Raw genomic sequence first — 13,876 nt, 5'->3', positions numbered from 1 at the left:
GGAGAGGCCTACCAATTACTTTGGTGAGAAGGGTTAACTGCGTCAAAATGTAAGTGATGCTAAGACTGCAATACCTTTCTCAATTGCTGCCTATTTCATTATCTAAAAACTTTTTTTAAGCTACTAAACAGCCATATTATGAATAAGGTACCAAGAATTGTATTGGAAAAACTGAATTGGGACTATGGGCTGGGAGGTCTTAGACTTCCAGATTTCAAAAAATATTACCTTGCTGCAGAGGCTAGATTTCTCACAGCCTTCTTCACTGAAGACAAACCCCACCCCCGTATTGGATTCAAATGGGAACGTACTCAGTGGAGGAGGGGGAAAGCAAAGGATTTTATCTATAAATGAAGTTTCAAATCACTAAAGAAAAAAAAGGATTAACCCCATTCTAATACATAATTACAATGTGGCAAGAAATTAATGTACTGTGGCGGTGTACATCCTCATGGCGAACCGGGTCCGCTTGTATTGCCACATGGGAGGGCAGCCATGGGAAAATGGTGTCGTCAGAGGTTTCTCTCTGACTCCAGCATCCCTTCCAGCATGCACCCTGGGCAGCGATTATGATGTCACAATGCACCAGGTGACTGAGCTCATGCTGCCCATAAAGGGGCAACCCTCAACATGGTGGCTGTGTTTCTTCCACTGCTCACATCGTCACAGTGGTGACCCCGATGAGCCTAGTCATTTTTCTTGACTCAAAACACCATGGATTCAGCAGAGGTTAACACCGTCTCCATCAAGCTTCCCCCCTTTGGGACTCACCGACTGAGAACGTGGTTCGGGTAGGCGGAAGCACAATTTCAACTCCGCAACATCTCCTCAGACGCCACGATGTTCTATCATGTCGTCAGCGCTCTGGACCAAGATACGGCAGTGAGGGTGGACGACATCATCCACCACCCCCTGGCTACGGGCAAGTACACCGCCCTCAAAGACCTGCTGCTTGGAACTTTCTGGCTAACTCCCCAGCAACGGGCTTCCAGGCTCCTTCACCTAGATGGGCTTGGGGATCGTAGTCCGTTGGTGCTGATGGATGAAATGCTGGCCCTGGCGGAAGACCACAAGCCTTGTTTTCTTTTCCGCCAGATATTCCTGGAACAGATACCGGAGGACATCCAGCTGCTCTTTACAGATGAAGATTTCTCGAACTCGAGGAGAGCAGCAGCCCGTGCGGATGCCCTCTGGCGCACGAAGAAGGAGAACGAGGCAGCCCTCAACCAGGTGGCATGACCAGGAGCCAGCCGATCACAAGCCGCTCCCAAGACCAAGTCAGAGGATGGCTAGTCGAACTGGTGTTTCTATCACCAATGCTGGGGAGCGCAAGCCCATAAGTGCCGCCAGCCCTGCGAATTTCAGGGAAACGACCAGGCCGGCTGCCATTGATGGCTGGGATGGCTGGCAACACAAACAGCCTCCTTCATGTGACAGACGGATCCACCGGTCGCCGATTCCTGGTGGACACAGGCTCTCAGCGTCCTTCCCCCCGCAGCATTAGAGACTCTCACCCGATCTTATGGTCCAACCCTGTGGGCGGCCAACGGCTCCACCATCAGGACCTACGGCACCCACACGGCACAGATCCAGATCGGGAAGGAGAAGTTCCACTGGAGGTTCATCCTAGCCTCCGTGGGCACCGCGCTGTTAGAGGCTGATTTCCTCAGAGTTCACAGCCTACTGGTTGACATGAAGGACAAAAGGCAGGTCAATGCCCGAACATTCCACCCCACCCGACTGGGCCCAGCAGAAGCCTGCAGGCGTGAAATCGCCACCATGGCCACCGCCAGAGAAGAGTTCGATGAGATCCTCCACGAATTCCCCGCCATCTTAGAGCCACGGTTCAATGCCACCCTGCCCCAGCATGGGGTCTTCCACAACATCGCCACACAGGGCCCCCCGCTCCATGCTAGACCCAGAAGGCTGCCGCCGGAAAAGCTCCAGCAGGCAAAGGAGGAGTTCTCCAGGCTCCAGGAACTGGGAATTGTCTGGCGCTCGGACAGCACCTGGGCATCGCCACTCCATATGGTCCCAAAATTGTCCAGGGGCTGGGGACTGTGTGGGGATTACCGTCGGTTGAACGACACAACCACCCCCCAACAGGTACCCGGTGCCCTATATACAGGACTTCTTTGCCAACCTCCACGGCACACGGGTCTTCTCAAAAGTGGACCTCATGTGGGGATACCATCAGATCCTGGTGCATCCAGACGACATGGGTAAGACAGCCATTATCACCCCTTTCGGCCTCTTCGAGTTCCTGTGTATGCCCCTTGGTCTAAAGAACGTGGGCCAAATGTTCCATCGCCTCATGGATGTGGTTGGAAAAGACCTAGACTTTGGATTCATTTACCTGGACGATATTCTCATTGCCAGTCACAACCGCGATGAACACAAAGCCCACCTCCACACACTCTTTCCCCAGCTGGTGGACTTTGGCCTCTCAGTCAATGCGACAAAATCCCAGTTCAGCAAGGAGTCCCTCCAGTTCCTGGCGCACACCCAGGAATATACGCAAGCTTTGACGGTGAACAGATCTATATGTATGGAAGGGGAGGAGGGAGGGAGGGTCTGCTTTGTTTTTGTTTGTTGTGTTTGTGAGAAAATGTTTAATATATTTTATATTTAAAATGTTACTTGTTTGGTATAAGCCTACCCATTGCTGGACAGCACAATACCTACATCATGATATCACCATTCCATACGTATAACCCTGTGTGTCAGTAGCTATTTTGCCAAATAGAAGTAAAGGATGAGAAAGCATCACGTCTCAGAGTCTTAATTGTGTGAGTGCATACACAAAAATGGTGACAAGGAACAAAACGAACCCTACACATATTCCATGCACCAACCGTGAGAAGGAAAACAACAAAAGTTAGAAAATGACTACCTAACAACCCCAACAAGTTCCCTCCAAAAGATCAAGGCGAAAACGTGCCAAGATGGCGGAGGGAACGTTCGGGAATTCAACGAAGCAGTAGAAAGTTGGAATATGTAGAACGGTTTAACTACTACTGCGTAGCCCACAATATTGTGCAAGGTCTAGTAAACTGCAAACATGCCCTCTTCCTCAGAATAATAGCAAAACAATCGACTTCCTTAAAACCTTGCTGGCCCCAGAGGATTGAGGGTCGAAGAGATTCAACGAATTATGCACAGCACTAAGGAACCATTTAAGCCCCAGACCACACATTTATGACAGAAAGGCAACGATTCTATGAAAGGAGACAAGGACAAGGAGAAACAGTAAGAGAATACGTGGCATCTTTGCGCAAACTGGTGAAGCACTGTCATTGAGCAGTTTCCAAATCAGGTAGTGCAAGACAGATTAGTGATGGGGCTGGCATATCACCAAGCACGGCAAAAATTGTTAGAAATGGATGAAGACATAGCGCTGCAAATTGCATACAGAACTCCCTGCAGTTCTGAAATGGCAGATAAAATCTTGAATGTGGGTCAACCAGACCTACTGGTTGGGAGGTCTTCCTTCCAACAATGCTTAAATTGTGGAAAATACAAGCACTAGCCAGAAAACTGTTTCTTCAAAAATTCTAAATACAACCATTGCAAAACAGAAGGACATATCAGAGCTAAATGTCCACTTCTAAAGTGCAGGTGGCCTGCAAACCAAAGGCTGACCTTCAAGCTCCTGAAATTTCAGCTGCTGAGATATTACACAACTGAGAAATAAACAGAGGAAACACAGCAACCTTGATATAGCTAAAAATAGACACCCCTGATGATGGAGTGAGACAGAGGGGCAGCTTGCTACCACATCTCCCAGTAAAAATAACTGAAATAACGCTAAGATCTGTTGCAGGAGACAGAATCAAAGTGTTTGGAAAATGTACAGTCCAAGTACAATACAAACAACAGCAACCAAAAATACTCGTTCTACAATGTAGATACCCAGGGACCAGCACTCTTCAGAAGAAACTGGTTACAACACATTCCCCTAGACCAGTGGTTCCCAACCTTTTTCTTCCCACTCACATCCCACTTTAAGTATTTCCTATGCCATAGGTGCTTTGTGATTAGTAAGGGATTGCCAAAGTGGGATGTGAGTGGGAAGAAAAAGGTTGAGAACCACTGCCCGAGACTGACTGGAAATTGGTTCAATATTAAATGTAAACCACACGGACACCTCCCAGCCAGAACTCGACTAAATCCTCAACAACCACGCAGTGGTTTTTCAACAAGAGTTGGGGAAGATCAAAGTTGTTCAAGCCAAACTGTAATTAAAAGATAATGCAGAACCAAAATTCTTCAAAGCCAGGACAGTCCCATTTGCTATGAAAGGGAAAAATTGAGGCTGAATTAAACAGTCTAAAACATGAAGGCACCAATACAATAGAGCAATTGGGCAATGCCCATCATACCCATACGAAAAGCAAGCAGCAGAATTCGCGTTTACAAAGTCATCATCACTCACAATACCCGAACACCCCATGCCCAAGGCAGAAGAATTGTTCCAAACACTAAACAGAGGGCAAAAATTCACAAAACTAGATTTGTCACAAGCACATTCAACAGATAGAATTGGACAAAAAAAAATCAAGGGAACATGTGACAATCAATACCCATCTAGGACTATTCACCTAGACATGTAATCCTTACGGAATTTCAGCAAGTACCTGCGAGTTTTCCAGCAACAATGGACAAATTACTACATGGACTCTCAGTTACTTAAATGATCACGGGCTGAAATGAGAGTGAACACTTACAAAATCTTGAATAAAAAGTACAGAAAAAAAAGTGAATAGATTAGAGATGATCATGACAGATATAGGAAAAAGAGTAGACAAGGTGGAAGAACGAGAAACAGCCATAGAAATGGAAGTAGATGACTTAAAAAAAAATTAGAAGAATCTGATAAAAAAGTTAAAGAAACACAGGAGCTGTTAGCTCAGAAGATAGATATAATGGAAAATTATAATAGAAGAAACAATATAAAGATAGTGGGCCTTAAGGAAGATGAAGAAGGCAAAAATATGAAAGAATTTATAAAAGAATGGATCCCCAGGGTCCTAGGAAGACCAGAATTACAGGAAGAAATGGAAATAGAAAGGCCACACAGAACATTAGCCCCTAAACCACAACCACAACAAAAACCAAGATCCATTCTAGTAAAATTCCTAAGATATACAACAAAAGAAAATATATTGGAGAAGGCAATGAAAAAAATAAGAAGACAAAAAAACATTGGAATACAAGGGTCAAAAATTTTTTTTCTATCCAGATATAAGTTTTGAACTCCTGAAGAAGAGGAAGGAGTTCAATGCAGCAAAAACAACCCTATGGAAAAAAGGTTATAAATTTATGTTAAAATACCCAGCGGTACTTAAAATAGTTATTCCGGGGCAGCAAAGCAAACTATTCTCGGATCCAGAAGAAGCACGAAAATTTGCAGAACAACTACAAAACAGACAGAGAGATGAAGAGATGTAACAAGAACAAAAATGACATCAAATTATTTGTATATATCTATGTATGTGTGTATATATATATATATAGATAAAAATAGAGTATAGGTAAGAACTAAGAAGGGAAAGAAAGGGAAGAAAGGAAGTAAGGAGGGAATTAAGAGAGTGACCTTTGTTATATATGAAGATTAAAATCTTTTCTGGGGGGGCTGGGTGGGGAAGAATAACAGTCACTGCAAAATCAGTTGACGCTTGTGAGCGGATTCGCAAATCCAAATGGAGAGGGGAGATGTGGTTGCCCGACAAGGGACAAAGGGCAACTCAGAAAGGGGAGGGACTATTGGGATTAAAGGAATTTTAGATATGAGAATAGTGGAAATATTTTATGTTTTAGAAATGTTTTCTTATAATGTGTTCAAAAAGAGAAAGCAGAAATGGATAAGAAGGGAAGGTAGTGATGAGGAAACGGAAAGGAAAGATAAACAAAGTATGAAATGACTATGTTGAACTATATGACCTTAAATATTAATGGAATACATAACCAAATCAAAAGGAAGAAACTGTTAAGTTTATTGAAAAAATAAAAAATTGATATAGCATTCGTACAAAAAACACATCTAACTGAAGTGGAACACAAGAAATTAAAGAGAGATTGGATAGGACATGTAACAGCAGCATCATATAATTCAAAAGCCAGAGGAGTAGCTATATTAATCAATAAAAATGTACCAATCAAAATAGAAGTGGAAATAATAGATCCAGCAGGGAGATATGTAATGATAAAATGTCAGATATATTCAGAATTTTGGAATTTACTCAATGTATATTCACCTAATGAAGATCAAAAATTTATGCAAGATATCTTTTTGAAGATAGCAGATATGGAAGGGAACATACTAATAAGAGGGGATTTTAACCTTAATTTGGACTCAAACATGGATAAAACTGGAAAAAAAACTAACAGAAAGAACAAAGAAACCAAATTTATAATTAAATCGATGCAAGAAATGCAACTTTTGGATATATGGAGGAAACAACACCCAAAGGAATATTCATATTATTCGGGTAAACATAAAACATACTCAAGGATAGATCTATTCCTGTTATCAGCCCACATTCAAAGGAGAGTTAGAAAAACGGAATATAAAGCAAGACTATTATCGGACCACTCACCCCTGTTATTGGCGATAGAGCTAGAGGACATCCCACCAAGAATGTATAGATGGAGATTAAACTCCATGCTACTTAAAAGACAGGATTTTAGAGAATTCATTGAACGACAAATTAAAATGTTCTTTGAAATAAATACGGAATCAGTGAAAGATAAGTTTATACTATGGGACACAATGAAAGCGTTCATCAGAGGGCAAATAATAAGTTATGTAACTAAGATGAAGAAGGACTACAATCGGGAAACAGAACAGTTGGAAAGGGAAATAACAAATATAGAAAAAGAATTAGCAATAAAGGAAGATACAACTAAAAGAAGAGAATTGGCAGATAAAAAAATAAAAAATATGAAACACTACAAACATATAAGGTGGAGAAGAACATAATGAAGACAAAACAGAAATATGAGCTAGGAGAAAAAACGCACAAAATTCTAGCGTGGCAGCTTAAGACAAAACAAACTAAAAGAATGGTATTGGCATTAAGGAAAATGGACAAACAAATTACATATAATCCAACGGAGATCAATGAAAACTTCAGGGAATTCTACGAGCAACTATATCAAACTGAAAATGAAGGGAAGGAAGACAAAATAGATGAATTTCTAACTAAAATTGAACTACCGAAATTACAAACAGAGGAACAAAATAAATTAATAAAACCATTTGAAATAGAAGAATTACAGGAGATATTAAAAAAACTACCGAACAATAAAACACCAGGAGAGGATGGATTCCCAATAGAATTCTATAAAACATTTAAAGACTTATTAATTCCTCCCCTCCTGGAAGTAATCAACCAGATTGATAAAACACAAAGCATACCAGATTCATGCAAAACAGCAATAATTACAGTAATACCAAAGCCAGGGAAAGATCCACTTGCACCAATGTCATATAGACCAATATCTCTACTTAACACTGATTATAAGATAATAGCTAAACTATTAGCAAACAGATTGTCCGACTATGAACCAAAAATAGTAAATCTAGACCAAACTGGATTTATTAAAAAAAGACGGACAACAGACAATATCTGTAAATTTATTAACTTAATTCATGCAGTAGAAGGAAATAAAGCTCCAACAGTAGCGGTTGCTTTAGACGCAGAGAAGGCCTTTGACAGAGTAGAATGGAATTATTTATTCAAAGTACTACAAAAATTCAGCCTACCAGAGAAATATATTAATTGGATTAAAGCATTATATAAGGGGCCATTGGCGAAAGTGACAGTAAATGGACATATATATCAAAACAATTTAACTTAAGCAGATCAACAAGGCAGGGATGTCCACTATCTCCCTCATTGTTCGCGTTAGCTATAGAACCACTAACAGAACTGATAAGAACAGAAAATAAAATAAGAGGGATAAAAATAAAAGAGAAGGAATATAAAATCAGTCTATTTGCAGATGACGTTATAATATACTTAACAGAACCAGAAATATCAATAAAAGAATTACATAGGAAATTGAAGGAATATGGAGAAGTAACAACGCAAATAAAAGTGAAGCAATGCCAATGAATAATGCGGATTTCACAAAGTTTAAGAAAGAATCGCCATTTAGATGGCAAACACAAGCAATGCGATACCTAGGTATACAACTAAATAAAAACCTCGGCCATCTATATAAACTCAATTACCATCCATTAATGAAAAAATTACAAGACGACTTAGAGCATTGGAAAGACTTACCACTAACACTGATAGGAAGGATAACCTGTATTAAAATGAACATTTTCCCAAGGATACAATACCTATTTCAGTCACTACCAATACACCTAACAGAGAAATTCTTCAAGAAGTTAAAGAAAATAATAAGGAAATTCTTATGGAAAGGGGGGAAACCGAGGATAGCACTAGATAAATTAACAGAATGGTACAAACAAGGATGCTTACATCTACCAAACTTTAAGAATTATTATAGAGCCGCACAATTAAGATACCTATCAGATTTTTATCAAACAAGGGAAAAACCAGATTGGACCAGATTAGAACTAGATAAAATAGGGGAGAAGATACCAGAACATACACTATATAAATGGGATGAAAAATTGGTGCAATGTAGGAATTCACCGGTATTGCATCATCTGCTCAACATTTGGAAGAAGATTCATGTAGAAAGGAATAAAACAAATTACCAACTACCAAAACTAATATTGACACAAAATCAGCTAATCCCTTTTACAATAGATAACCTTTCCTTTAGAGAATGGGAGAGAAAAGGGATCAAAAGAATAGAAATTTGTTTTTCGGGAAATAAATTATTATCCTTTGAACAAATGAAGGATAAATATAATATAACTCACGATACAATGTTTGCATACTACCAACTGAAAACCTACTTGAAGGACAAATTGGGAAACAGTCTGAGGTTACCAGAAGGAAGCAATTTTGAATATGTGATTACAGACACAATGATAAATAAATGGGACCCAACAGTATCAGACAGATGTTTTCGCTGTAAAAAGGAAACGGGAACAACAATTCATGCAATTTGGACATGTGAGAAAGTGGAAAAATTTTGGGAAGATCTAAACCAGATATCAAATAAAATCACAAAAAGCAATATACCAAAAAACCCAGAGATCTTCCTCCTAAGTAATATAAGAAACAAAGAATTTGGACTCGATTTGGATGGAGCACAAAAAAGATTTGTTATGATAGCCCTAGCTGTAGCAAAAAAATGTATTATGTCAACCTGGAAATTAGAAGACAACTTGAGAATACAACAATGGTATATAGAAATGAATAAATGTATTCCATTAGAAAAAATAACATAATTTAAGAAATAACATTACAATATTCGAACAAATATGGGAGTCATACATGAAACACAATAGAGAAATCCTACCATGGACTTCCACCACCTAAAATGACAGAAGGAGAAGATAACGAAAAGAACTGACTCAGTAAAATTTCTTGTTTATTTTTATTAAGTGACAACATTGTTTAACGAGTTTAATGTATCTTGTAGATTGAACTTCAAATAAATGGGGAAGGGGGTGAGGGAGGGGGGGAAGGGAGGGGGGAAAAGGGGGAGAAAATGACACTATATATTTAAGAAAAAAAATGTCTGTATGTATCTTGGTCAATATAGTTTATAGTGTGAAAAATAAAAATTTTTTAAAAAAAATTATACTTTCAAGATGTGAATCGCAGCACAGAATGGATTAAGCAACTTAGAAGTTTAAATGGATAATATTTTTTGAATCTGAATGCCCTTTATAAATGCCTTCACGATTCTGATGTTCTATTTAGTTCATTCCTGGACAATAAATGTTCTTTCATTCACGGGAAAAAAAAAGCAGGAACATTCAACAGCCTTGCAGAGGCCTTATCACTAACCGAAACAGAACAAAGAGAAATTATTAAATGGACATCAATCAAGAACAACTTCAACAACTCCCCATTACAGCCCAGATGATCGCAAAGGAAACCAGAAAAGAAGCAACCTTAAGCAAGATCCTATACTTCACCCTTAATGGGTGGCCTGAATCTGAAGTCATTCCAGAAGATCTAAAACCTTACCATACACGCTGCTAGTTCTATCAGTCAAAAAAGGATGTTTACTATTGGGTACCCACACAATTATTCCTGCAAAATGGCAAACTACACCACAACCATCTTGGAATGGTACGAATGAAAGCACTGGCCCAGTGGCCCTCCATAGACAGAGACATCGAAACAACAGTAAGAGTCAAACAATGCATCCAAAATTGCCACAAGCCAAAGCTAACCCATGGAAATGGCCAACCAAACCCTGGCATTGGACTAGTCGCTGGACTATTCATGGATGAGAATTTCCTTATAGCTGTGGACACACACTCCAAATGGCCAGTAGTTTCATATCTGAAAAACACCACAGCAGTTCCTATAATTGACTGTCTACGAGCTATCTTTGCTACTTACGGACTGTCTCATGAATTAGTTACAGACAATGGGCCCCAATTTACATCAGAACATTTTTAAAATTTATGTGCGATGACAACAATATCAGACATGTTTTGTCCGCATCCTATCACCCAAGTACTAATGGGGAGGCAGAACGTTTTGTACAAACATTCAAAGAAGCATTGAAAACCATGAAACTTCTAAATGCCTCCTGGACACACAAAAATCGCAGATTTCCTATTGGGGAACTGAAACAGACAGCATTCTACCACAAAATGCATCCCAGCAGAACTAATATTTGGCTGCAACCTGCAGACCAGGCTGTCCACAGTTCATCCAATCATTTTCATTCCGATTGTGAAAAAAAAAGCATCGCCACAGATATCTTCTAGAACATTCAAAGTGGCCGAGAGAGTTCTGGTACAAGATTATAGACAATATAAAGACCCAAGGGTGGTAGGAGTAATCTTACAAAAATTGAGCCCCTACTCATACTCTTTTCTAGTGGGGGACAGATTGTGGAAGCAACACATTGACCAATTACGAGTATTGACTGACACTAAGGTCCATGAACTGCCTCATGAACTGGAGGAGGTGGAACCAGACCTGCTGTGCCCCGACCATCCCACCCCTCAGGCCGCATGGGGATAGGGATGGGGGCAGAGCAGAGATGGTCACGAAGCTGAGGAGTCCAGTAACTGAGACACACAGCCATGAGGGCAGTGAAGACAGGCAGTGGCCACCAAAGATCAGCAAGTCCAGGCAGTTGCCGCCAACTCGACCGTCAACCCAACTACCTATGGGCCCCAAGCAGACCAGCGCAGCAAACAACGCAAAGGCAGTCCAAAGAGAAAGAAGACCACCTGAACACTTTAAGGACTATGTGCCCTGAATATTATTATTAAATACTTTCCCTTTGTAATTACTCACGTGATGTATTCTAATTCTCACTTGTAGTCCTGGCCTGATGTAATCTTATTAGTTAGAAGAGGCTCAGTGAGCATTCACTGCACCGGGGTGGGGGGGGGGGGGGGGGATGGGGGGGAAAGAGAGTGTTGAGTATAAGCCTGCCTTTTGCTGGCACCCACGTCATGATTGTCATCCTTCCATATATCACCCTGTTACTCTAATACAAGTAAAGGATGAGAAAGCATCACGCCTCTAAAATTTAATTGTGTTAGTGCATACATAACATTTATGAAAAAAACAATAAAATATTCAAAAAAGTCATACTGCAAACTGTTTTTGAGGTGGCACAAATTACGTAGTATAATATATCAAGAATACTTATCATAAACAAGACTTTTAAATTTTACAGTTAAACAGGAAAGGACACTGCAATGGGAGTGCAACATACAAAAGCGCTGGAGAAACTCAGTAGGTCACACATCCTTTTTGGATGCAAAGGGATATAACCAACATTTTGGCCCTATGCGCTTCATCAAGGTACGAACAAAAAACAAGCAGGTGGCTGAATTAAAAAGGTGGGAGTAGAAAGGGAAAGAAGCACTTGTATCCATGGATACGAGTTGGGGTGGAGGAAGAGAGAAAAAACGTGCACACTCACGTGCAAGCATTTCAATTCCACACTGCCATGTCTGTCCACACCTTCATGCACTACTAAACTGAGACAACCTGTAAATTGGAGGACCACCACCTAACGTTTCATCTGGGCACTCTCCAACCAGATGACATTAACAAAGACTTCTCCAGTTTCAGATAGATCTTTCCCCTGTCTCTCTCTCTCTCTCTCTACTTCCCTATCCCTCTGACTCCTTTCCTCCAGCTCCCCATCCTCTTCCCTCTCCATTCAGAAGAGCCTCTCCAATCATTTCTTGGTTTCCTCTTCTGCCCTCCCACTCATATCCACCTATGCTCCTTCCTCTGTCATTTCTTTCCTCACCTCACCTTTTTATTCAGACACCTGCCTGCTTTTTGCTCATACCTTGATGCATGAAATGTTGGTTACATCCCTTTGCTTTCTGAATGACCTGCTGAGTTTCTACAGCACTTTTGTGTAGTTCACATACTACAATTGATATTCCATGACATTAACAAAAAAAGTTACTGAGAGTATGACACAAGGCACATTTTATTATTGTTAAACCCGTACTCCATCTCAGTTGGTGCCAAAATTAGGTCATGCGATCCTAGAAGTGAGCACAACCTTTTAAGTTGGCATGCTTGTGCAAACAAGGTAATGCTGTACCAGAAGTGATTTTAAATTGAGGCATTCATTTGTTCTTTCAATAGCCCGATTTGAAGAAGAGCATCCTGTTATTTTGGTTAAAAAAAGAAAATCTTCAGACATTGAGGTCCAGTGAAGAGCTGATGGGGTCCAGCACTTTTGTGAACTGTATTCTGATTTCTACCAATATTTAAAGAATCAACCACTGTGAGAAACAAACTATTTTTGCCATAGATCGACCCAGTTTGTGTACAGTGACAATAAATCTTTCTTTTATGATATTATTTGGGTTTTTTTTTAAACCAATTCTTCAGCCATCCCTTCGAAATGGGCGCAATTCCAGACAAGCTATGGCATTTCACATACACACTGAAAACCTTCATCCACAACACTAAGGCAGTCAGGGATAGCTGATAGCAAATTATTCATCACATCTACCTCTTGAGTAGCTCGTCTCCGCCAGCAGAATTTTTTTAAAACCAAATTCAAAACTTCTCAGCTCAACGGGCACAATCCAACCACCATCAAATTCGCTTCTTTCCCACAATGCTCGGCGCCGTCGGCGGGGGTGGGCACGAACACAATCAGCGAATTGATTGGACAAGACGAAGCCTGTTCACGTGTCTGGATAAAAGGACGGATGTGATTGGCTGCCGACGGAGCGGAGCAACCAAGTCTTTGGTTGCTGTGAGACCGGTGAGTAAACGGCTGGATTAACGTGAGAGGCGGTTATCGCTTCAGCCAGTCTGGCCGTGCTTTACTCGGGGAGAAAGGTCGAGTTTGAGGATGGTTACGTTTATTCGACGTTATCACTTTTGGGGTGATATTTATCACGAGGTGAAAAGTCCCCACGTTATTTTTCGCATTGATGAAGATGCAACACAATTTCTCAGTGTTCACCCATCTCGCTCCTTAAAAAAATCACCTCGATTTCTTCCAATGTTGATAGACCCTGTCTATTTAACTTTACCCCATCCATACACGGGAGTAACAACCATTTCTAGTGAATTACTTTTCTTAAACGGGGGCCAAAAATGTTTAAAATAGACAGTCTGTGACAATAGGCTGGGTGAGTTGTTACCAGCCCAAAGGACCCCACAATCCAGCAGCAATAGATATTCACCACGACAAATGGTTATTTAAACAAAAGTTATTTTTAATTAACCTTAAACATGCAAATAGCATCAAACTTTTAACT

General features: G+C 40.5%; 1 protein-coding gene across 6 annotated transcripts in view; it reads right to left on the bottom strand.

Annotated features, from left to right (window-relative positions):
* Window positions 1–13,199, bottom strand: part of ift88 (intraflagellar transport 88 homolog) — a 138,194-nt gene extending 124,995 nt beyond the window's left edge. For 2 of the 6 annotated variants that reach the window (XM_069891353.1, XM_069891357.1), the window contains exon 1: window positions 229–520. Coding sequence is in view for 2 of the 6 variants with exons in the window: in XM_069891352.1 (XP_069747453.1) it covers window positions 433–453 (21 nt within the window). In the remaining 4 variants the exon portion in view is untranslated. Of the gene's footprint in view, window positions 1–228; window positions 521–13,116 lie in introns of those variants that run through there. The other 4 variants (XM_069891352.1, XM_069891358.1, XM_069891355.1 and 1 more) reach the window with 3 other exon arrangements.
* Window positions 13,200–13,876: the final 677 nt, after the last annotated feature.

Source organism: Narcine bancroftii, chromosome 7 (genome assembly GCF_036971445.1).
Source record: "Narcine bancroftii isolate sNarBan1 chromosome 7, sNarBan1.hap1, whole genome shotgun sequence".
In the NCBI taxonomy this organism is placed as follows: Eukaryota; Metazoa; Chordata; class Chondrichthyes; order Torpediniformes; family Narcinidae; genus Narcine; species Narcine bancroftii.
The sequence above is the reverse complement of the archived record's forward strand: the minus strand, read 5'-3'. Positions and strand labels throughout refer to the sequence as shown.